This window comes from Pelophylax lessonae (assembly GCF_965119305.1).
Source record: "Pelophylax lessonae genome assembly, chromosome: 2".
Taxonomy (NCBI): Eukaryota; Metazoa; Chordata; class Amphibia; order Anura; family Ranidae; genus Pelophylax; species Pelophylax lessonae.
This window is the reverse complement of record NC_138769.1, coordinates 569,624,981-569,651,351: the sequence shown is the minus strand read 5'-3', so window position 1 is coordinate 569,651,351 and position 26,371 is coordinate 569,624,981. Positions and strand designations below refer to the sequence as shown.

General features: G+C 41.7%; 1 protein-coding gene across 2 annotated transcripts in view; it reads right to left on the bottom strand.

Moving 5' to 3' along the window:
- The window catches only part of NAB2 (NGFI-A binding protein 2), a 95,871-nt gene that overhangs the window by 15,482 nt on the left and 54,018 nt on the right, over positions 1-26,371 (bottom strand). For both annotated transcript variants that reach the window (XM_082245673.1, XM_082245672.1), the window contains exon 3: positions 12,127-12,260. In XM_082245673.1, the coding sequence (XP_082101799.1) occupies positions 12,127-12,260 (134 nt within the window). The remainder of the gene's footprint in view (positions 1-12,126; positions 12,261-26,371) is intronic.

The following is a 26,371-nucleotide window of genomic DNA, read 5'->3' as shown; positions in this document are numbered from 1 at the left end:
ATCTGACCGCCTTTTAACTCACCCTGGGAAGTAAAAAGGCTTTCCAGAGTTTATCTTGGCCTTGCATATTTGTGTTTCTTAAACAATTCTACATCAAAGACATCATCATCAAAACATTCCTGACTTTACAGCAGTGACCTTATCACATGCTCTCTAGCAAAAGAACCATTAGCATTTTAAAATGTCTAAACACTAAGGGAAGTGCAATTATTATAAAAAGTATGCAGATAGCCTGTTCACTAATGATCTAGCTTTAACTCTAAATTATAAACTATGGAATTGTATTAAAAAACTGGATTTTTGACTTACCGTAAAATCCTTTTCTCTTAGGTTCATTAGTCAGTCCTCTGATGCATATCAGTAGGGTAATACCGCCCCCTACAGGAGTAGGCAGAAAGAATTTCTGGCTACGCCTATGGGCAGTCCCTGGGGGTATACCCTCTATCTTCCTGCATAGGATGTCAGTTTTGTATCAAAGCAGTGTCAGAGAAAAGTACACCAACCCACTCATAAAATTACAGGAGCGGATACGTCCGTCCGTCAAAGAACCTAAGAGAAAAGGATTTTACGGTAAGTCAAACATCCAGTTTTCTCTATCGTTTAATTGATGGATGCAGTCCTCTGGGCATATCAGTAGGGACGTCCCAAAGCAGTACCAAAATGAGGGGTGGGAACAGCAGAACAAATAAAAAACAGTCCCCAAGGCCAACATGGCCAACAGGGCAACACAGGACTCATCAAAACAACCAGATGAGGTCTACCTGAAAACAAACAGAAGAACATCCTCAAGGAAGGCCAAGGGGCCCCTTAAACGAGGGCGTGCAAAACCAATCGGCCAAGGAACTAGGTCCTTACTCCTGACTAGGCAGATTAAAACTGACATCCTATGCAGGAAGAGAGTGGGTATACCCCCAGGGACTGCCCATAGATGTGGCCAGAAATTCTTTCTGCCTAGTGTCCTACTCCTGTAGGGGGCGTTATTACCCTACTGATATGCATCAGAGGACTGCGTCCGTCAATGAACGTTAGAGAAAAAAATGTGCTATAGCACCTAATTATAAGTCCATCTGCACTTACAGTTTTCTTTTAGTCCCCCTGCAAAGATCTTACCAGTAAAGTCCCCCTAATGCAGCTTCCTGTGCTGGTGGGGTAATGATGCTGCACTGCTCCTGAATTCAGAGCAGAATTGTCACCCTCATGTAGGCTGGGCCTACTTACATTACAGTGGGATGAAATATTGCAGGATGCTAGCTATCAGCATTGTCACTGCTGCTTCACAAACTTGTTGCAAACTTTACTTTTAAATTCCAATGTAGCAAGCCTCTTTAGTTATATTTCATATTAAGCTAAAAGGTTGACTTACATTATTAACACACTGTACAAGTGGAACGCTCTCAACTCATTCTGCAACTCTAAAACGAGCAAGGAATCATTTTCTTTATCAGGGTGGTCAAAATGATCACACTATTGTTAATTCTATATTTTAGGACTCTCAGGCATCTCCATTTAGTTATAAAATTCTGTAGCCCTCTTTTGGGGAATATGAAAAATGGCCTTCCCTAAACAGGATATTGCATCAAACCTGTAGGTAATAACAGAACCAAAACTTAAGTAGAAGAGTAGGCCTAAAGTGGAAGTTCAGTCAAAAACTTTCTAAAGCTAAATCTTATTCTCAGCCACTGTCATGCCTTCAGCTTGGAAGTAATTAATTCCATTGGAACTTGTATTACCAATCTTGTCCACAAGATGCCACTGTGACATAGACTGTTATACAGCACTTTATGGTTATTCCTGTACTCTATTGCTGGATTAGTTCCTCCCCTCTCTGAGGAGAATCTCGTTTAGATTTACCTCAGGAAAGAGCAGACAGAATCTGAGGTTCTTGTGGGAAGATTCCTGAACCCCCCTTTGTAGCATCGCTGGTATGCTCAGAACTATCAGTTATATACTCAATGCATATGTTTGTTAATGTTTGTATACTGACTGTATGCTTTGTCTGTTTATTTCCAGTTTCACCATATTCTCAATCCTATCTAATCAGTCCTGACTCTATTCACAATCCTATTCGCATTTCCATTCTGACTTGTAACCTGTGACCACTATTCTATCTCTGGAATAAAGCCTTAAGTTACAAAAGGACTGGTTATTGCAGGATTAAAGGTTTAGCTGTATGTTGAGCTGCACACGCCTGGGGCATACGTGTAGTGAGAACAGAACAGTGAAACAGCGGCTATCCAGCAAGTGGGATTTAGGACAGAGACTATACAGAGGCCTGCTACTCTGCCAGCGCAGTCATCTGCATATGCAATACAGCAGTCTCTACACAGTCAAGCATTCCTGCAAGCATCATGTCACACAGCCAGTCATCCTCAATCAAGACAAGGTCCAGAGTTTCCGGCTCCTCTAGATCTTCCTCCTCAAGCAGTGCACTCGCCATAGCACGTGCGAAAGCTGAAGCCGCCAAGGCGCGAGCAGCCTTTGCTGAGCAAGAAATGCAGATTAAACAGGAGAAAGTGAGGATAAAAAAAAGAGACAGAGGAAGATCTCCTAAAAGCAAAGACAGAGGAAGCCCTCCTAAAAGCAAAGGCAGAGGAAGCCCTCCTAAAAACGCAGAAAGAGGCAGAGGAGGCCCTCCTAGAAGTAGCCCTAGAGAAACTCGCCGTAGAGAAGGAAGTAGCAGCAGCCATAGCTGAAGCAGACGCCTTAGAATTAGCTGTATACCCGAGAAGTGAACGCAGCAGACGCAGCAATATTCTCGATCCAGCAACTGAAACTTCAAGTTCTCTACAACAAACTTCAGATTACATCAATCAACACTTTAAAACAAGCAGTGTCAAAGATGATGTCAAAGAGACAAGCCAAAGACACTCCACGGTACCGCCGCAAGTCAGTGACAAGCCTAGAGCCTGCAAACGGGAGAAATCCGTACAAAGTGACGTCTCCTACGTCAGACTCCCCATAAGTGAGATAATAGAATCACCCTCTAATCGCCCTCCAGAACCAACGCCCAAGCCAGAACGGTACATCAGAGGACAGCTTGGTGCCAGCAAAAGGTATGACTACACACAGCCATCTTACCATGACAACTCACAGCAGGCTAACCAAGCCACCATAGACTTTGCAAGGTTCTTTGCACGACGCAAGTTAGTCACCAAAGGACTTGAAAAGTTTAATGACCGCCCTGAAAACTACAGAGCCTGGCGGTCATCCTTTCAAAACACTATCAGAGACTTAGGGCTATCTTGCAGCGAAGAGGTAGACCTCCTGATCAAATGGCTTGGAAATGAGTCTGCCGAGCATGCCAGGCGAATCAGGACAATAAATATAAACTACCCAGACACTGGTCTTAGAACAATCTGGGATAGACTTGATGAGTGTTATGGTTCAGCAGAAGCAGTAGAAAATGCATTATTCAAAAGACTTGATAACTTTCCCAGAATACCTAGCAAAGCCTACCATAAACTTAGAGAGTTAAGTGACTTGCTAATGGAACTTCAAGTAGCTAAATCTGAGGGAGACTTACAAGGACTTGCATTCCTTGACACAGCCAGAGGTGTCAACCCCATTGTGCAAAAGTTACCCTATAACTTGCAAGAGCAGTGGATTACACATGGATCCCAATATAAAAGACAGCATGATGTTTCATTCCCTCCTTTTTCTGTTTTTGTGGACTTTGTGTGCCAGCAAGCTAAAACCAAAAATGATCCAAGTTTTGATTTTACGCTGTTGTGTGCCGCTCCTGTGGGACTTAACCCTCGCAAACCTCCAGTAGCAGTACACAAAACTAACGTGTCTCCTCCAGGTTCCTTTCACAGGTCTGCCAACTTCTCTAACTCAGAGACAAAGGTCAATGATCCTGGTAAGCAGTGTCCCTTGCATCGGAAGCCACATCCTCTCCTAAAATGCAGAGCCTTCAGAGAGAAAACCCTGCAGGACCGCAAAGCCTTCCTCAAGGAGAACCACATCTGCTACAGGTGCTGCTCTTCAACATCTCATCTCGCCAAGGACTGTAAGGTCAGTTTGAAATGCACAGAATGTGACAGCTCAGATCACAACACAGGGTTACATCCTGGGCCAGCTCCATGGACTTTACAACACACCCTCAGCACTAGTGAGCACGGCGGGGAGGAGGAGCACACCACCACAACTACACCAGAGGTCACTTCACAATGTACAGAGATATGCAAAGGAGCCATAGGTCGTAGGTCCTGCTCCAAAATCTGCCTAGTCAGAGTCTACCCAGCAGGCCAAAAAGACAAAGCTAGTAAGCTTTATGTAATCCTGGATGACCAAAGTAACAAGTCATTAGCCAGCTCAACTTTCTTTGACATGTTCGGCATTAAAGGCCCCAGCATTCCCTACTCCTTGAAAACTTGTGCAGGAATAGTGGAGACGGCTGGTAGGAGAGCATCCGGCTACCAAATCGAGTCCATCGATGGGCGATCTCGCTTGTCTTTGCCAACTCTTATTGAATGCAATCAGATCCCTGATCATAGATCTGAAATTCCTACACCAGATGTAGCTGCTCATCACCCACACTTGAAACGCATAGCACATCTGATACCAGAACTTGATCCTCAGGCTCAGATTATCCTACTCCTTGGGAGAGATATCTTACAAGCCCACAAATCAAGAGCTCAAATTAATGGTCCCAATAACGCTCCTTATGCTCAGAAGTTAGACCTCGGATGGGTCATCATAGGAGATGTCTGTCTAGGAAGTGTGCACAAACCTAACTCCGTTAGCAGCATGCTCACAAATACCCTAGAGAATGGACGTCCCTCTCTTTTCCAGCCATGCCACAACCATTTCCTTGTTAAGGATTTAGCCTACACCACCCACTCATCTTGTCCCTTCACAAGCCCCACTAGTGACAACTTTGCCTGTGACAGTGACCAAGACCATTTAGGGTGCACAGTCTTTCAGAGAACTAAAGATGACAATCGTGTGGCAATGTCTATCGAAGACAAACTCTTCTTAGAAATAATGGAGCAAGGTCTAGTCAAAGACAACACAAACAGCTGGGTTGCACCTCTTCCCTTCAGACCACAGAGACAACGCTTACCCAATAACAAAGAACAAGCGTTACAACGTTTTGCTTCCCTTAAACGTAATTTGCAAAGAAAGCCAGAGATGAAGGAACATTTCTTTTCTTTCATGGGTAAGATCTTTGAGAACGGTCATGCCGAGGTGGCTCCCACCCCTAAAGACTCTGAAGAGTGTTGGTATCTCCCTATATTCGGAGTGTACCATCCCGAAAAGCCAGGTCAAATCAGAGTAGTGTTTGAATCTAGTGCCAAATACAAGGGTATCTCCTTAAACGATGTCCTTTTGACAGGCCCAGACCTTAACAACAAACTCCTGGGAGTGCTCTTACGCTTCCGCAAAGATTCTATTGCCTTCATAGCTGACATCCAGCAGATGTTCCATTGTTTCTTGGTCAGAGAGGAAGACAGGAACTTCCTAAGGTTCCTTTGGTTCCAAGACAATGATCCTTCAAAAGATATCTCAGAGTATCGCATGAGGGTACACATCTTTGGCAATAGCCCTTCACCTGCAGTCGCTATCTACGGACTCAGACATTCCGCCCAAGAAGGTGAACTTGAGTTTGGCTCAGATGCAAGACAATTCATAGAGAAAGACTTTTATGTGGATGACTGTTTAAAATCCTTACCTTCCAGTGAGTCTGCAATTTGTCTTCTTAAAAGAGCACAGGAAATGCTCGCTTGTTCAAATCTCAGGCTTCACAAGATTGCTTCTAACAGCAAAGAGGTAATGGAAGCTTTCCCCGCTCAAGACAATTCCAGTGATCTAAAGGACTTAGATCTGGGTACAGACTCTTTACCTGTACTGCGCAGTCTAGGTCTACTTTGGGACTTGAAATCTGATTCCTTTACCTTCCAAGTAAATGGAGAAGAAAGACCCTTCACTCGCAGAGACTTGATTTGTGAAACATCCGATTGGGATGCCCCACTACCCCTCGATAAGAGGAACTCTTGGGTAGAGTGGAGGGACTCTCTATCAGTCTTATCTGATCTCCATGTTTCACGCCCATATGCTCCTGTACCTTCTACAGAGATACAGAGTGAAAACCTTTGCATATTCTGTGATGCTTCTGTCAAGGCAATAGCTGCTGTGGCCTACTTAAGGACTGTTGACACTACAGCACGATGCCACGTAGGATTCATCATGGGCAAAGCTTGCTCCACACCCCGAGCATACTATACCTAGGCTAGAACTTTGTGCTGCAGTACTAGCTGTTGAACTAGCAGAGCTAATAACCTAAGAGATGGACATTGACCTTAAAGATGTTCAGCTCTACACAGACAGCAAGGTAGTTCTAGGCTACATCTACAATGAGACCAGACGTTTCTACGTTTATGTCAACAACAGAGTGTTGAGGATTAGGAGATCCACCAACACAATGGCACTATGTACCTACTGACTACAACCCTGCAGACCATGCTACAAGAGCTGTTGCTGCATGTAACCTTAAAGACACAATATGGTTTACTGGACCTGCATTCTTGTACAATGCGGAACAAACTTTTCCTAAAAGTGACACTGTTGAACTAATAGATCCAGACTCAGATACTGACATCCTTTCTGAGATCTCAACATTTCATACTACAACTTCAGGTTGTCAGCTTAAATCTGACAGATTTACCAGATTCTCAAAATGGAAGACACTTGTTCGAGCTATTTCTTGTCTTATCCATATAGCTCGCTCTTTTAGAGGTGACTCAAGCAGCTGTGACCGCAAGGGATGGCACCATTGTGAAAGGATCAGTTCGGTATTAGAGCTACAGCAGTCTCAGGATCTTATCATCCGCACTGTACAGCATGAAGCCTATGCTAAGGAGATTGACTGTACCTTGAACGGGAAACCTATCCTTAGAGACAGTGCCCTGAGAAAACTCGACCCGTTCCTTGATCCAAATGGACTACTTAGGGTAGGTGGTCGTCTAAGGCAAGCCAACCTAGAGTCAGAAGAGAGAAACCCTCTAACAGTTCCTGGTCACCACCACATCGCTCACTTGATTGTGTCACGTCATCACTCCCATGTAAAGTGGAAGTCAAGATCCAGAGAAACAACGAAGTTGTTCCTCAGATCAGTTCCTGAACTAGTTTGTTGTTACCATCTGAAGAATAAATAGTGGTATCTGATGATACCAGATGGGGAGTGTCATGCCTTCAGCTTGGAAGTAATTAATTCCATTGGCACTTGTATTACCAATCTTGTCCACAAGATGCCACTGTGACATAGACTGTTATACAGCACTTTATGGTACTTCCTGTACTCTATTGCTGGATTAGTTCCTCCCCTCTCTGAGGAGAATCTCGTTTAGATTTACCTCAGGAAAGAGCAGACAGAATCTGAGGTTCCTGTTAGAAGATTCCTGAACCCCCCTTTGTAGCATCGCTGGTATGCTCAGAACTATCAGTTATATACTCAATGCATATGTTTGTTAATGTTTGTATACTGACTGTATGCTTTGTCTGTTTATTTCCAGTTTCACCATATTCTCAATCCTATCTAATCAGTCCTGACTCTATTCACAATCCTATTCGCATTTCCATTCTGACTTGTAACCTGTGACCACTATTCTATCTCTGGAATAAAGCCTTAAGTTACAAAAGGACTGGTTATTGCAGGATTAAAGGTTTAGCTGTATGTTGAGCTGCATACGCCTGGGGCATACGTGTAGTGAGAACAGAACAGCCACATTCTAAAATGAATCTATCTAACCCTGTAAACAAATCACTATACATTGCTTTACTGAAGCCGCTCTGGTTCAGTTTTCAGCGGCAGATACTGTGTGCAGGAGAGAACCGACAAGGGCCGGGAAATGCCTGGGAAGTGATCTCACCCATAGACTTACTATGGGGTTTTTGTTGTCGGCTGCCTTTCCTGCACACTTCCACACACTAAAGCTGCCGCTGACAGCTCAGCTTGGGACCAGACCGGCTGCAGAACAAGTACGTTTAGAGATTTCTTCTTTACAGGACTAGATAGATTGGGTTTAGAACGTGGTTGCGAGTACGTTTAGATTTAGTTCGTTTTTGGATTAACGTCTACTTTAATAATGAAGTTAGCAGTGCCTCCACCTATGACAGGGAGCTGCGAACAGAGGGGATTCCCTTCCTGAGAAATTAATCAAAGTAATTGGGAGTAGAGGAACTACTGAAACCAGCAAATATCATTAACCATAAGTATATAGAGGCACACATGTTTAGAAATAATACAAACTTTATATAAGAAAAGATTACTAATAGTGTATACATCCAATGTACAAACAGGTATAATCAGCAAGAGTCTCAGCAAAAGTCCTGGTGGAATTGTGCACATATACCCGGGTACAGTGCACACAGATATTAAAAGAGAAGTACAGCCAAAGCTTTTTTGGTCATACTTCTCGTGGGGGCCACAGCAGTGCACTTGTGACCCAGAATCAGCTAACAGAGGGCTTATATCTACTGTCAACAGCCCACCAAATGTGTTTCATAAAGCCTCAGTCTGGGCATCCCCTGAAACAGGTGGGCGGATAGGTCGGAAGACATCGAGCAATTCTAGCTGAGGTGTAATACCACGGAGTCAGTACCTTATATGAATTCTCAGAACATTAATTGTCAGAACATTAGCAGAAGATTTTCCCATATCTTGTTACATACCTCAAAGGTCACTAGTAAGTGACTTTATAAGAGGTGGATACATCTCTTCAAATAATGTTTGATATGAGGACATCAGGAAAATAAGTCTTGATAGATTTGTAAACCTAATGTTGGCTAACATGTAAACTAGAGAGGGAGGCAAAACTCCACAGTAAAGAGACTAAACTAGGCAGAGTAGTATGAGTCTATGTAATATATGAAAGGATATCGTCTGCAAACATAGCCAGTTAGTGGGGTATGCCCGCTACTTCTATCCCTGCAATATTTTTATTGAGTCTTATACGTGATACTAGAGGCTCCAGAGTCAAAATGAACAGCAGAGGAGACATCAGGCATCCCTAAGATGTTAAACAAAGGAGATTCATAGTCAAGGTAATGCACTTTTGCAGACAGGGTCCAATGCAAAGAGTTAATCCATGCGAGAAAAGAGGTCTCAAAGCCCCTGTGTGTTAGCACTGCTCAAAGATACAACCATGAAAGTGTATCAAAGGCCTTGTAAATATCTGGTGAGAGCAACATCATTTGTTGGAATCTCTGTTAGGCTATATGCGTCAGCAAGATTGACTGACGGATGTTGTCCACCGCCATCTCAGGGGGACACTTAATCTTTATGGATCAGTTTATGGAGGATTTTTTTCAACCCATTAGTCAGCAGCTTGGCCAATATTTTTTGTCCACATTAGATATGGGACAAAAATTCGCCCACGCCTCCCTAGAAGTTTCTTATCTGACATGCAGCCAGACCTCGAGTCCTAAGCTAAAAACTAGCTACAGAATCCCAGACCAGAGGGAACAGGGTTAACTATAAAAACAAGAGCTGTATACAGTATACCTAAAATAACAGGAGCTGTATATAAAATCTATTGTAATAAACGGGTGCAAAAACTAATATACTGGATGGTGACCACTATACATAAACAGTAGCACAGACCTAACTATCTGGCACAGTGCATGAGAGAGAGATACTCTGTCTGTCATAAGGATTCAGATGCCCAACCCAAAAGCTATTGGCAGCTGCAGTTAAACTATTAGAACGTAGGAATACTTGCATAATAATCTCCACTTTTGGTCTGGGTAAAAATACAACAGCAGCTTTCTCTCTCTCTTTCTCCACTTCCTCCTTTTGGAGTTTCCTAATCCAGACCACAGAGAAATGAAGTGGTAATACATAATTATACATAACACTGGGACATGAGCAGCTAACAATAGAGGGCAGAAGATCCTTACACTTCCAAAACGCAATAAGGAGCAGTTATCACCTCAATCGCACAGGAACAGGAATTCCTGTGCAACTCAATGGAGTTTGAGATTTAGCTGAAATCACACTGGATTGCACAAAAAGTAGTGCATTCCCTACTTTTCAAAAATGCACTGCCACAAAACTGCATGGTCCTGCTCCCCTTCTGATCAGCATAGCCTGTTTGCATTGGTGCTATTTGTTGATTTACTAAAGGCAAACAGACTGTGCATTTTGTAAAGTGCAGTTGCACTCTGCAAGAGCAGTTGCTACAGAGATTAGTACATGAGCAGAAGATCTGCTGACTTCTATCATCCAATTATATGCAAGCAAAAATGTTGTTTTTTAGTTTTCCTTTCAGTGCTTGGGTATTCTTTGCAAAGTGAAGCTTTACCTCATTTACTAAGATTAGGTGCAACTGCACTTTGCATAGTGCACAGTCTGTTTGTCTTTTACTAATTCAACCCCATTGTTTTTATTTGTGGCATCATTTAATAATATATGTTTATATAAGTACTACACTATACAGAATTATTTTTGCATGGTATTTGTTACCACCATCTACAGAGAAGCTTCTAATGCCCTGGGTACTGCTGGAGTGTGAATGTTCCTTTTACTACAGTATACTTCTGGAGACTCAAGTTTGCTACATGCTGATCGGGTCATTTTTAGCCATTGTTGTCTGCTAAGCTTGCATTGCAAACACATTAGATTTAAGAAGGAATATACACATTTCATATCACCATTTGCACGAGGTCGGAGGATAATTTACATGATTATTGACATTATATGAACTTTTTATTTGCATAATAGATGTTGATGCACAGTTATATATATACAGACTGTTTACTTTGTGTTCATTATTGTGTATTTATGTTGATACATCAGTGCACACATTTTTCTGGTGAAGCGCTTTACCTTTGTACACATATCCACTATATTGTCAAAAGTATTGGGACACCTGCCTTTACACGCACATGAACTTTAATGGCATCCCAGTCTTAGTCCGGAAGGTTCAATATTGAGTTGGCCCACCCTTTGCAGCTATAACAGCTTCAACTCTTCTAGAAAAGCTGTTCACATGGTTTAGGAGTGTGTCTATGGGAATGTTTGACCATTCTTCCAGAAGCGCATTTGTGAGGCCAGGCACTGATGTTGGAGAGAAGGCCTGGCTTGCAGTCTGCTCTCTAAATCATTCCAAAGGTGTTCTATTGGATTGAGGTCAGACCAGTCGATTTCTTCCACTCCAAACTTGCTCATCTATATCCTTTATGGACCCTACTTTGTGCACTGGTGCACAGTCATGTTGGAACAGGAAGGATCAACCCCCAAATTGTTCCTACAAAGTTGGGAGCATGAAATTGTCCAAAACGTCTTGGTATGCTGACGCTTTAGGAGTTCCCTTCACTGAAACTAAGGGGCCAAGCCCAACCCCTGAAATGCAACCCTGCACCATAATCCCCCCCCCCCCCCCCCCACACCACCACCACCAAATGATTTGGACCAGTGCACAAAGAAAGGTTCATAAAGACCTGAATGGCCGAGTTTGGGATCGAGGAACTTGGCTGGTCTGCACAGAGTCCTGACCTCAACCTGATAGAACACCTTTGGGATGAATTATAGCAGAGACTGCAAGCCAGGCCTTTTCGTGCACATCAGTGCCTGACCTCAGAAAAGCACTTCTGGAAGAATAGTCAAACATTCCCATAGACACACTCCTAAACCTTGTGGACAGCCTTCCCAGAAGAGTTGAAGCTGTTATAGCTGCAAAGGGTGGGCCAACTCAACATTGAACCCTACAGACTAAGACTGGGGTGCCATTACAGTTCATGTGCATGTAAAGAAAGGTGTTCCAATACTTTTGACAATATAGTGTATATTTTTTGAGTGTTGCGTGACACCTAAGGAGGCAGCAGCATCGCTATAATATATTTCACGTAAGTGCACCCTAAGGGTTGGCGTCCCTCTTCTCTTTTATTTTATTTTAGTTGCAAGATGAATACGGATTTACTGTCTGCTGTGAGCTACAATTTCACACTTCCATTCCTCAGTTCTTGTTTATAAGAATAAATCATTTCAAACTCATTTAAGTAATACCACTTAGGTTCTGCACTGCTGAAGTATTACAGGAACCATCTGTAAATGACAGCTTGAATTTCTCCACATTGTAATGTGCCATATGGCTTTTCTAATCAGAATGTTATTTGTGAACTTACCTGGAGCATTTCAGAGATGCTAAGTAAGAGCTTTCCCGAGCAGCCTGCCTGGCCAGCGAGAATAATTCCACCCTCCGCAGGAGCAAGGTGTTATCCCTTATACAGCATTGAGCCGCTGCTTCATTTATTGTCAGCTGTAGAGGAAAGAAGAGACAAGATGAACGGGGTGTAATAATCAATCTGTAAAATAGATAATTTCTGTATTACATACATAGTAACAGGAAAAGAATACCTTTCTTTGGCTTGCTGAATACATTTTAGATTGCAGGAGATCAAAAACACGAATCGCTCCCTATCCAACATGGCAATACTCAATACCTAACACCACGCCTGACAATGAAAACCAAAAAGCCTCCAACAGAAATATATAATATTAATGTTGGCAATGACTAGATTTTCATTTTTTACATTGCTATTAATACCTAGCACGATACATAGGATGATGAATTGTATATATATATATATAAAAGAAAAGATGGACCCACGTTAATAATTCATTTATTATACATTGATTTTTACACTGTTTTCTGTTTTGAATGCACTTTAGGCTACGTTCACATGTAGGCGTTTTGAGGCGTTTTTCAACTCTAAGGATCAGCTCACAAAACGCCCAATAAGACAAATCCTATTCATTTCAATGGCCCCTGTTCACATCTGAGCGTTCAGACGCCTTGAGCAAAACGCCTGATGCTCCAAAAAGTACATGAGCTTCTTTTTGGGTAGATTACAGGCATTTTTTTTAGATGTCAATGCCTTCCTCCAAACACCTGGAAAACGCTTGTAAAAACGCCTATAAAAAAACGCCAGAAAAACGCCTATAAAATAGCAACGCCTAGATGTGAACGTAGCCTTATTGAAGGAGAGCGCTGCATTTTTTTGGTGACTATATATATTACTTGTTTTTTGTACAGGTGGTTTGATGCATAGTGGTGCTAGCTACTTCCTATAGTATATAGAGTTGAGTAATAGGTGGTTAATACACAGGAATAGCGCTGAATTTTTTTTTCACTCAGGATATCCTGTCCTTTATACAAAAGGTCTTCAACTTTTAACAGCTTTTACACCACAATCTCTCATAACTAGTGCCACAGAGACACATTATGGGCTACATATACTAACATATGAAGGGACATAAGAAAAAATGAAGCTCCATGTAAGGGAATGTTTGAAGTGAACACAAGTGCACAGATAGCCTTGTATGTGACAGTATACATGGGTTCTTATTAGAGATTCTTATGGCTTTTGTAAGGGGTCCATTTAGTAAAAAGATGACCAGAAGATCTAACAGAAGCAAAAAAGTAGACATTTATTAACACATCTCTGTCACTGATCTAAAAGTGCAAATAAAGCTGTTCCCTGTAAAAAAAAAAAAAAGTAAACACCTGGCTCCTGCCATAGAGGTCAGCAGGAGGAATCACTGAGACCGGTGGGAGACACAGGAGACCGACACACCCAGGAGAGATTGGTTTCCTAGTAAATTTCAGCTATAAATTTCTCATAAGCAGAAGAAAAAAGTATCTACCATATTTATTCGAGTATAACGCGCACACATGTATAACGCGCACCCCTAATTTTCGATTAAAAATCGGTATAAAAATTTGTTTCACACCAAGCATTGTAATTGACAAAAAAACATTGTTGAACAAGTGCGGCCATGATAAAAATCATTTATTGACAACATAAACTGGTATAAACACAATACCGAAATAAAATTATCAACAGAAAAAATGGCGAAGGCGCCTGGCCCTTTAAAAAAAGATATTATAACCTGCTGCTCCTTTAATTGTTTAAAACAATAAATAGGTATATATCATAGGTAAAAAGGCGCTGGTAATCTTTTGCTGAATGTAGATATTAAGATGTCATGTATTTTATAAATATAAAAAATATTAAATAATATGACAATATAAAATTATACGTGCTTATATAAAGTGCAAGATGTGATTCATGTATATCAAGGTGCTTACTAGTGCTACAATTATAAGTGTTGACTTATATTAGTGCATATATTGTTATCCAATTAGTGCAACAAGCAAAAGAAGGTGCTTACAGGTGCATAATCTATTTAAAGTGCAAGTGCTAACCTTGATTTTTATAAAAAACTTTTTATAATAAATGAATCCACAAAAGTGCCTGCTAGTGTATCCACCAATAAATAAAATCACATATAATAACAGAAAGTGCTCAAAAATAGTGACTCTAGAAAAATCCGGGCAATTCGTGCAACCAGATTGTGCTTTTTAAATCTTTGATTTTTTTCCCCATTCACAGTGCTCCAGGTGCTGGGGTGTATCACACGTGGCCTCTTACCAGCTTCCAACAGGTCACAAGGACCCCCAACGCCTATGATCCCTTTAACTGGGTGGATCAGACCTCTCCTCGATTCCTTGAATATCCTGCTCCTATATTACTTGAGATGGACCATATAGTCCCCACATACAAAGATATAGAAGAGAACAGCTATTTGTTGTGCTCTCCTGGCACTAGGCAATTCGGCAGTACAAATCGTTTTGGGTATTCGGAAGATATTCTCCGGGGATCTGCAGCACCCTCCTGTATCTCCTTTCCCTCCTTTGTATTGCGGCGGTCGGCAAGCGTCCCAGCCTCTGCTACGAATGCCTGTATTCCTGGAAGCTCACAAATGCTGCATACATGGGGAAAGGTAGTCTCTAGCAGTTGTGTCCAAAGTGCTTTAATGTCAACAGTGTAAGAAGTGTGGCCATGGATTACAAAGTTTTAACTATGCAAATGCTCTGCTCACTTCTAAGTCTGGAGTATCCATTAATGTTTATTTCAGAAGACAATGGCTCCTGCCTGTGCAACATGCATTATGAGTGAAGTTCTACAGTGTCCCCGCTAGGGCACCTTAAGCCCTGCCCACAACCCTGTAGGAGGTTTTTGGCCACTAGTGCATGCTGGTGCACTGGTACATGCCATCTGTTCACATCCCACTATTGCCTAAGTATTCTACACCCTGAGATGAAATGCTGGCCCACCCCTGTCTCTGGGGGTACCACCATCCAGGGTTAAGGAGGGCGCTACAGTTTCATAGGCTAAGCATCTATCTTTCTTAGAGTATTTTGGCATGTTGTATTACAGGAAGGTGCACGGTAGTCCATTTCCTACTTTCCGATTTCCACTACAATGAGCACACGCCTCTTCTATCTGCCTTTCTACTAAAAGAGCTGTCCCAATAGAAGCTGCCAAGCAGCATGCACAATTAAGTCTTCTGTATCGGGCTGAAAACAACACAGACTCAAACAAACATCTACAAAGTCAGCTGTGGTGATGTCTATGACTATCTGTTGTCATTCTGGCACAGAGTGCTTACATATTGTAGGCTGTTACTGAGCATTGCTCAACAGATTTATGCGGAAACCAAGAAAAAAAAATCTTACATTATAATCTATTTTATTATTTAAAAATAAACTTGCAATTTACACATGAGCTGTGACACTAATAGTGGACATTGATGTCATTCAACTTGTATATTTTTATGTTTGCTTTTGGTGTAAAAAATAGTGAATGTAAGAAAGAATGATATACAGTGCAAAATGTTTCTCAACGCAACAGTAGAATTTAGCCCTTCCGCATGAGTTTTGAGTAGCGGACAGTGCAAAGAAGCTCACAGATTTCTGAGAGATGAAAAATTCACTTTGCAAAGAATACCCAATCATGCAAGGAAAACAAAAAGAAAAAATATTTTTGCTTTCACTTGATGATGGAAGTCAGCAGAGCTTCACCTCATTCACCAAGCTAAGGAAAAATTCTCTTGCAGCGTGAACAACCTATTTTCCTTCCCATTGTGCTTGGTTCTTGAATCTTTTGATCCCACCAGCCTCTCAATATTACCACAGAAAGTTCTGTAGTGAACACTTTTTTCACATAGAGAAAATCAAAGAAGTCCAAGCTATTGGGCTCCAGTAGCTCAACAGTCTCAGCGCAGTTGAGGTCACCAGGACAGAGGGAGGGATATCAGCTCCCCACCCACAGTCAAACCATGCTAATGTTTTTGCAGCTGCTTGCTTGCAGGTCTCAGATTGGCCGTTGGCTAGTCTGTCAGCTGTCAATGAACTTTAAAACTCTTTTTTAAGCGTTAGGGTTGACCTTTGAGTAGAAATAAAAATAGTTATTGTTAAAGTGGAACTATGGTCTCCTACTTTAAAATAAAATTGATAGAAATAAAAATTAAAAAATAAATAACCATAAGCCCATCTGCATTGACAGGTCTGCTTGCAAAGTCCCACAAATACATGTTGATCCTGCCATTAAAGTGGAGCTCCCCCCAAAACGGGAAGCTCTGCTTTTCTGCCTCCTCCCCTTCTCTGCTGCCACATTTGGCACCTTTTGGAGGGGAGCGGGTACCTGTTTTTTTACAGGTACCCATTTTCACTTCCGGCTGAGTTCACTGTGGCAAACTCAGCCGGACGTTCGGTCCCCCTCCTCCTTACCCCGCTGCCGGCCCATTCAAAGGTGTGCTTTGCGCATGCACAGTATGGAGCCGGCTTTGAAGCCGCAAGGCTTGACTGCCGATTTCCCTTAGTGGAGATTGCAGCAGCACTAGCAGCACCCAATAACCAATTGAAAAATCGGCTCGGGTGAGGACACCGCTGGACTCCTGGACAGGTAAGTGTCCTAGTATTAAAAATCAGCTACTACAGTATTTGTAGCTACTGACTTTTAATTTTTTTCTGAAGGAGCCTGGAGCTCCTCTTTAAGTAAATTAGTAAATCAATATATATCTTAGGCTAAACCATATCAGGAGCGAATAGATTCAGTCTATGGACTCCTGATCATTGGCGAGCATGGCTGCCAAATAGTAAGTATACAAGTCTGGGCAAGCCAAGCCCCCTTGTATCCAAGGTCTGCATAGAACCTTCCTGCTAAATCTTCATTTCATATTTTAAGTGACAAAAAAAAACAGTGAATCATGCATTTTTTGATGGTTGTATCAATTTAAAATTAAAAACTATAGTATATTTCTGGTAAATGCCCATACTGAGTTATTATTTAAAACAGAGAAACAATTTGGAATCGGATCACCCACCTGTTTTTACCACCTCATGGTCGCCCTTGTAAAAGAGACCTAAGAGCTTTGACAATGAATTACAATCACACAAAAGACCTCAGGTGGCAAAGTGTCTTTTGTTAGCGTGTACCACAATCACCAATCAGATGCTTTCATTTCAGCGTCACTAGCACAGATTTTTATATCTTTAAACAAGAAAAAAGTTGCCTAAAAAAGGACAGAATACTGGAGACATTTTTCACAGCTATCAATCCTTCAGATGACAGTTTTCTATTACAGATACAATTATCTGATGTACCATAAAAATGTATTATTAAAAATACAATGTTGGTACGCTCTGTGCAGTTCTGAATATAAATCCAATAATAACTGACCCCATCAGTACTCATTAGCATTGAGTACTGGAACTTTCATTTAATAACACACAGCAAGGTTTACTCCCTGTGTGAGCTCCTGAAAAGAACACTGCTTGGTACGTCCATACACTTTGACTGTTAAGCTGGCCTTACACTGTTTAATTTTCAGCAACTTCCTTATGAACTTATCAAAATTTACTTAGTGGGTGGCCATGTTGGCTCCTACCCACTAGATAGAGGCTTATTTTGCTTTTCACAACAAATGTTTAAATGGTGTAGTCTGACAAAGTAATATTAAATTAAAATCAAAAGCAGATGCACATTGATTAAGGCTTGATTCACACCAGTGCGATGAGGGAAACCCTGCGATCCCTGTGTGGGTTCCCGCAACGCACCTAAATCTCAGGCGGTTCACATATCTGCGAACTGCTGTGGGTGTCAATGTAAAGTGAATAAATAAAAATAGAGTGAAAATTTCTAAAAAAAAAAACAAAACTTTTTTTTTTTAGTTTCTAATGTAAAATTTTGCAAATAAGTACTTTTTGTTCATAAATTTGGGCCCAAATTAGAGGATATTACTTAGGCTGGCCATACACTATACAATTTTCTTGTTCAACTTTCCTTTAGATTTACCAAAACCATGTAATATAGGGTCAAACCTAAACACTTTCAATTTGTATGCAGTCATGCAGGCCCTTGCACTACATAGTTTAAGGTAAATCTAAAGGAAATTGAATAAGAAAATTGTATAGTGTATGGCCAGCCTTAGTCTGTGTGGAAGTTGTAGAGTCTACAAGCTATGGGGCCAATCATTGAAAATTGATCACACCTAATCACACCTGACGGCCTATTTAATTTCTTGAGGCCCTGAAATGTCAGGACAGTACAAATACCCCCCAAATTGCCCCTTTTTTTGGAAGTAGACAGTCCAAGGAATTTGGTAAGAGGCATGGTGAGTTTTCTTAAGTTGTAATTTTTTACCACAATTCTTGGAAAAATGAAGAAATTATTGTTTGTTTTTTTTACACAAAATTGTCATAACTACAAGTTATGTCTCACACACAGTATATGTCCTCTTGCAATTACACCCCAAAATACATTCTGGTAGTCCTCCTGAGTATAGCAAAACCACATGTGTTAGACTTTTACACAGCTTGGCCACATAGAGAGGTCCAACATGCAGGAAGCACAGTCAGGCGTTCTAGGAGCGTAAATTACACATATACGGTATCTCACAAAAGTGAATACACCCCTCACATATTTGTAAATATTTTATTATATATTTGACAACAGTAATTTCTTCAGTGACAACACTGAAGAAATTACACTTTGCTACAATGTGAAGTAGTGAGTGTACAGCTTGTATGACAGTGTAAATTTTCTGTCCCCTCAAAATAACTCAACACACACCCATTAAAGCCTAAACCGCTAGCAACAAAATTGAGTACACCCCTAAGTGAAAATGTCCAAATTGGGTCCAATTAGTCGTTTTTCCTCCCCGGTGTCATGTGACTCGTTAGTGTTACAAGGTCTCAGGTGTGAATGGGGAACAGGTGTGTTAAATTTGGTGTTATCGTTCTCACTCTCTTATACTGGTCACTCGAAGTTCAACATGACACCTCATGGCAAAGAACTCTCTGAGGATCTGAAAAAAAAGAATTGTTCCTCTACATAAAGATGGCTATAAGAAAATTGCCAAGACACTGAAACTTAGCTGCAGCACGTTGGCCAAGACCATACAGCGGTTTAACAGGACAGATTCCACTCAGAACAGGCCTCGCCATGGTCGACCAAAGAAGTTGAGTGCACATGCTCAGTGTCATATCCAGAGGTTGTATTTGGGAAATAGAGGTTTGAGTGCTGCCAGCATTGCTGCAAAGGTTGAAAGCTGGGGGGTCAGCCTGTCAGTGCTCAGACCATACGCTCCACTGCATCAAATTGGTCTGCATGGCTGTCGTCCCAGAAGGAAGCCTCTTCTAAAGATGATGCACAAGAAAGCCTGCAAACAGTTTGCTGAAGACAAGCAGACTAAGGACATGGATTACTGGAACCATGCCCTGTGGTCTGATGAGACCAAGATAAACGTATTTGGTTCAGATGGTGTCAAGCGTGTGTGGCGGCAACCAGGTGAGGAGTACAAAGACAAGTGTGTCTTGCCTACAGTCAAGCATGGCGGTGGGAGTGTCATGGTCTAGGGCTGCATGAGTGCTGCTGGCACTGTGGAGCTACAGTTCATTAACCTCCCTGGCGGTATGATTCTTTGGATTTTAGGTGCTGAAAGCGGTACCATTATTTAGCATGTAATTCTTGTGAATGAGCAACCCAAACCAACTGTATACATATATATATATATATATATATATATATATATATATATATATATATATATATATATACAGTAAAACCTTGGTTTGAGAGTAACTTGGTTTAAGAGCGCTTTGCAAGACAAGCAAAATTTTCAAATAAATTTTGACTTGGTTTACAAGCGATGTCTTGATATACAAGTAGCTTCAAGTCACAGCTGAGTATAAAAGAGAAGAGAGGCGCCTCTAAGTGTAGCAATATGGTTACATTTAATGAAGGTAAAACATTTAGCAACTCACATGGTTGATGATTGGAACAGGCACATCTAAGTATGCAGGCATCCAGGCTAAAGCTGTCCACATAGACCATCCTCTGCACCGCCATCTACGTCATCCCTTCCATGCTGCCCCTCGCTTTTAGATCCCTTTACTGCAGGGTGGTCTTCCCGGTCAGGATTACAGACTAGCAGCCGGCGGTGCAGAAGATAGTCCATGTGGACAGCTTTACCCCAGATGCCTGCATACTTAGATGTGCCTGTTTTATTCATCAACCATGTGAGTTGCTAAATGTTGTACCTTCATTAAATGGAACCATATTGCTACACTTAGAGGCGCCTTTCTTCTCTTTGATACTCTGTAGCTCCTACTGGATTTTGCTTCTAATCCCCTTGTGGAAGTGGCTATTTGTGGATGGACATTTTATGGTTATATAACCTATCGCAATGCTATAATCTTTTTATATGGACTATAAACTGAAGGACTTATGAATAAATGGTTGTGGAACGAATCATCTGAGTTTCCATTATTTCTTATGGGGAAATTTGCTTTGATATAAGAGTGCTTTGGATTACAAGCATGCTTCCGGAACGAATTATGCTCGCAATCCAAGGTTTTACTGTATATATATACATATTATATATATATATATATATATATATATATATATATAATAAATGTATACAGTTGGTTTGGGCTGCTCATTCAGAAGAATTACATATATATATACATACACACACACATATATATACATATATACATGATATATATATATATATATCAAAAGTACAGTAAAACTGCAGGGCACTGGGGGGCAAGCTAATATGATTATTTTTTATTTTGAATTGTATCAGTGTGTTTGGTGTGTTTTTACATTTGAATTTGCCGCCCGTTCCACCCCCCTGCGAACGTCACGTCGCAGGAGACGGAAGCCGGGGCACGGAGACGATCGGGAGGAAGATCCGCCGCTAGACACCGCCGGGACACATCGCTGGATCCCGGTGACAAGGTAAGTAACCCTGCTTACAGGATCCAGCGATGCTTCTGGCGGTGCCCCGAGTGTAGCTCGGGGTTACTGCTTTTGGCTCTGAAATTTAACTCCGAGCCACGCTCGGGAATACCGCTAAGAGGGTTAAGGGAACCTTGAATGTTAACATGTACAGTGACATACTGAAGCAGAGCATGACCCCCTAACTTCGGAGACGGGGCCGCAGAGCAATATTCCAACATGATAACGACCCCAAACACACCTCTAACACAACCACTGCCTTGCTAAAGAAGCTGATGGTAAAGGCGATGGACTGGCCAAGCATGTCTCCAGACCTAAACCCTATTGAGCATCTGAGGGACATCCTCAAATGGAAGGTGGAGGAGTGCAAGGTCTCTAACATCCACCAGCTCTGTTATATCATCATGGAGGAGTGGAAGAGGACTCTAGTGGCAACCTGTGAAGCTCTGGTGAACTCCAAGCCAAAGAGGGTTAAGGCAGTGCTGGAAAATAATGGTGGCCACACAAAATTTTGACAATTTGCGCCCAATTTGATACATTTCATTTAGGGGTGTACTCACTTATGTTGCCAGCGGTTTAGATATTAACGGCTGTGTGTTGAGTTATTTTGAAGGGACAGCAAATTTACACTGTTATACAAGCTGTACACTCACTACTTTACATTGTAGCAAAGTGTCATTTGTTCTATGTTGTCAGATGAAAAGATATAATAAAATATTTAATAAAATGTGAGGGATGTACTCACTTTTGTGAGCTACTGTAATTTCCTGACGACCTATCACACTTTTGAAGGCCCCGGAGCCACAGGACAATTGAATTACCCACAAAATGACCCCATTTTGGAAAGTAAACACCCCAACGTATATTCTATGAGGCATTGTGAGTCTTTTGAACATGTCATTTTTTTCCACAAGTTTTTTGAAAATGTGGAAAGAAAATGAAAATGTATTTTTTTTTTTAACACAAAGTTGTCAATATTTAAGATTTTTCAAACACATAGCATGTACATAGTAAAAATGTGGCTCGGGGTTACTGCTTTTGGCTCTGAAATTTAACTCCGAGCCACGCTCGGGAATACCGCTAAGAGGGTTAAGGGAACCTTGAATGTTAACATGTACAGTGACATACTGAAGCAGAGCATGACCCCCTAACTTCGGAGACGGGGCCGCAGAGCAATATTCCAACATGATAACGACCCCAAACACACCTCTAACACAACCACTGCCTTGCTAAAGAAGCTGATGGTAAAGGCGATGGACTGGCCAAGCATGTCTCCAGACCTAAACCCTATTGAGCATCTGAGGGACATCCTCAAATGGAAGGTGGAGGAGTGCAAGGTCTCTAACATCCACCAGCTCTGTTATATCATCATGGAGGAGTGGAAGAGGACTCTAGTGGCAACCTGTGAAGCTCTGGTGAACTCCAAGCCAAAGAGGGTTAAGGCAGTGCTGGAAAATAATGGTGGCCACACAAAATTTTGACAATTTGCGCCCAATTTGATACATTTCATTTAGGGGTGTACTCACTTATGTTGCCAGCGGTTTAGATATTAACGGCTGTGTGTTGAGTTATTTTGAAGGGACAGCAAATTTACACTGTTATACAAGCTGTACACTCACTACTTTACATTGTAGCAAAGTGTCATTTGTTCTATGTTGTCAGATGAAAAGATATAATAAAATATTTAATAAAATGTGAGGGATGTACTCACTTTTGTGAGCTACTGTAATTTCCTGACGACCTATCACACTTTTGAAGGCCCCGGAGCCACAGGACAATTGAATTACCCACAAAATGACCCCATTTTGGAAAGTAAACACCCCAACGTATATTCTATGAGGCATTGTGAGTCTTTTGAACATGTCATTTTTTTCCACAAGTTTTTTGAAAATGTGGAAAGAAAATGAAAATGTATTTTTTTTTTTAACACAAAGTTGTCAATATTTAAGATTTTTCAAACACATAGCATGTACATAGTAAAAATTACAACCCAAAATACATTCTGCTACTCCTCCTGAGTACGGCGATATCACATGTGTGAGACTTTTACAGAGGCCCTACATCCAAGTAGCACCTTAAGCCGTTCTAGGAGCATAAATTACACATATAATTTTATTGCTACCTTTCACACTTTTGAAGGCCCTGGAGCACCAGGACAAAAGAAACACCCACAAAATGACCTCATTTTGGAAAGCAAACACCCCAACATATATTCTATGAGGCATGGGCTTCAGATAGGTACTCAAAAGGGCTGCAGATGGGTACTCAGGTACTCTGATGGGCTGCAGATAGGAACTCAGGTACTCTGATAGGCTGCAGATAGGTACTCAGGTACTCTGATAGGCTGTAGATAGGTACTTGGGTACTCTGATGGGCTTGAGACAGGTACTCGGGTACTTTAATGGGCTGGAGAGAGGTACTCAGGTACTCTGATGGGCTGCAGACAAGTACTTAGGTACTCTGATGGGCTGCAGATAGGTACTCGGGTACTCTTATGGTCTGCAGATAGGTACTCGGGTATTCTGGGCTGGAGACAGGTACTCGTGCACTCTGGGCTGGAGACAGGTACTTGGGTACTCTTATGGGCTGCAGATAGGTACTCGGGTACTCTAATGGGCTGGAGACAAGTACTTGGGTACTCTGATGGGTTGGAGACAGGTACTCGGGTACTCTGGGCTGGAGACAGGTACTTGGGTACTCTAGGCTGGTGACAGGCACTCTGGTACTCTGATGGGTTGCAGATAGGTACTCGGATATTCTGGGCTGGAGACAGGTACTCAGGTACTCTAGGCTGGAGACAGGTCCTCTTTATTACTGGGGGCAATCTGTGTATGTTTTATTTTGCAATGTAATCAGTAACTGCCTGTTATGGCAATCTCCTCCTCAAACACAGGATCAATGTGTGAGGAGGATAACCCGGTTACAGGCAGTTACTGGGTTTGTTGACATTTGTTACAGCTGTGCTTGGACACAGCCGGTTACGTGGTAAACAGCCAATTGGATTGGCTCTTCACCCTGATCGGGGATGGGCTGTGTCAGAGTGACATGCCTCATCCCTGCCTCCGGGGGCGCACAGGAGCAGCGAAATTGAGCTTAGCACATGTGACCGGCTGTGATTGGACACAGCCGGTTATGTGGTAAAGAGCCATTTTCATTGGCTCTTTACCCTGATCGGTGATGGACTGTGTCCCGAGGGACACGCCTTATCCCCTATCGCCAGGTGGAGGTCATATGACGTTCACCTGGAGGGAGGGAATGTTCCTGCTGGCGTCATTTTACAAGGGCCGGTAGGGAAGGGGTAAAGGTGCCACACTGCAAACAAAAAAAAAATGACAACATTCAAAACAGCCAAACTTAGCGTTTTGAATGCTTTTAAGTGCAGAGGAAGAATTTGGGGTCTTTTAGACCTCAGATCCCTCCATAAAGAGTACCTGTCACTACCTATTACTGTCACAAGGGATGTTTACATTCCTTGTAACAGCAATAAGCCCCGGTTCACACTTATGCGATGCGGGAAGGCTGCAAATCTGCAGCCTGTTCCCGCATCGCAAACGCACCCCCGGCATTTCACACTGCCATATGCGATACGCTGGGGGTGTCAATGTAATCTTAACCACACCCCCAGTTTGATCGCATATCGCAGTGCGATCTTGCAGTTCGCACAGGATCGGATCGCACAAGTGTGAACCGCTGTGCAATCCGATCCTGATGCGGCTGCCAAATAGGGTCCTGTGCGTGTTTGCTGCGGGTGCGATGCAAATTTAGCCATACAAAGTGTATGGCTAAACTCGCACCGCACAGCCGAACGCATGTAATGAAGGAGCAGTGCGCTCCGACATTACATGCGAACGCCGCAGCTGCACAAATGTGAACCGGCTCTGAAAGTGATCAAAAACATTTTTTGTAAATAGGCAATGTAAAAAAAAAAACAAATAAAATAATTAAGAAAAAAAATGTAAAGCACTCCGTCACTTCGTGCTCACGCACAGAAGCGAACGCATACGCAAGTCACGCCCGCATACATAAATGGTGTTCAAATCACACACATGAGATATCGCAGCAATTGTTAGAGCGAGAGCAATAATTCTAGCACAAAACATCCTCTGTAACTCTAAACTAGTAACCATTAAAATTTGTTAAAGCCTCATCTATAGAGATTTTGTTGCCATTCCACGAGTGTGCGCAATTTTAACGCATGACATGTTAGGTATCTATTTACTCAGAGTAACATCATCTTTCATATTATACAAAAGAATTGAGCTAACTTTACTATTTTTTTTTTTTTTTAATTTATGAGAGTGTACGTATATGCATTTGAAAGACTCCTGCGCAAGTACCGTGTGACATAAAATATTGCAACGATCTCTATTTTATTCTCTAGGGTCTCTGCTAAAAATATATATATATTGTTTGAGCGTTCTAAGTAATTTTCTAGCAAAAAAATGCTGGTTTTAACTTGTACGCAACATATGTCAGAAAAAGGTTTAGACTCCAAGGGGTTAAAGTGATACTAAACATACATTGTTTAATTAAAATTGTCCCTTCTATTTCTGTATATGGATGAAAGCACTGTATTTATTAAAAAAAAAAAAAAAAAAACATCTACACAGGGGAAAATAATTATTTGATCCCCTGCAGATTGTGTAAGTTTGCCCACTTACAAAAAAATGAAGGGTCTATACTTTGTAGCATAGGTGTATTTTATATGATAGAAATAGAATATCAACCAGGAATTTAAAAAAAAACTGATGATACAAATGTTATAAACTAAGTTGCAGTTCAGTGAGTAAAATAAGTATTTGATCCCCAAGCAAAACATGACTTAGTACTTGGTGGAGAAACACAGAGGTAAGACCACACTAGTAGCTAGTGGCCAGGTTTGCACACACCTCAGGAGGGATTTTGGTCCACTTGTCTTTACAGATCTTCTCTAAATCCTTAAGGTTTCTTGGCTGTCACTTGGCAACTCAAAGTATTAGCTCCCTTAATAAATTTTCTATAGAATTAAAGTTTATGGACTAGCTAGGCCACTCCATGACCTTAATGTGCTTCTTCTAGAGCCACTCCTTTGTTGCCTTGGCGGTATGTTTTGGGTCACTGTCATGCTGAAAGACCCATCCATGACACATCTTCTGTATTATGGCTGGGGGGAAGAAGGTTCTCATCCAAGATTTTACAGTACCTGGCCCCATCCTTTGGCTCCTCAATGTGGCAAAGTTGGTCTGTACCTTTAGCAGGGAACAGCCCAAAAATATAATGTTTCTACCTCCGT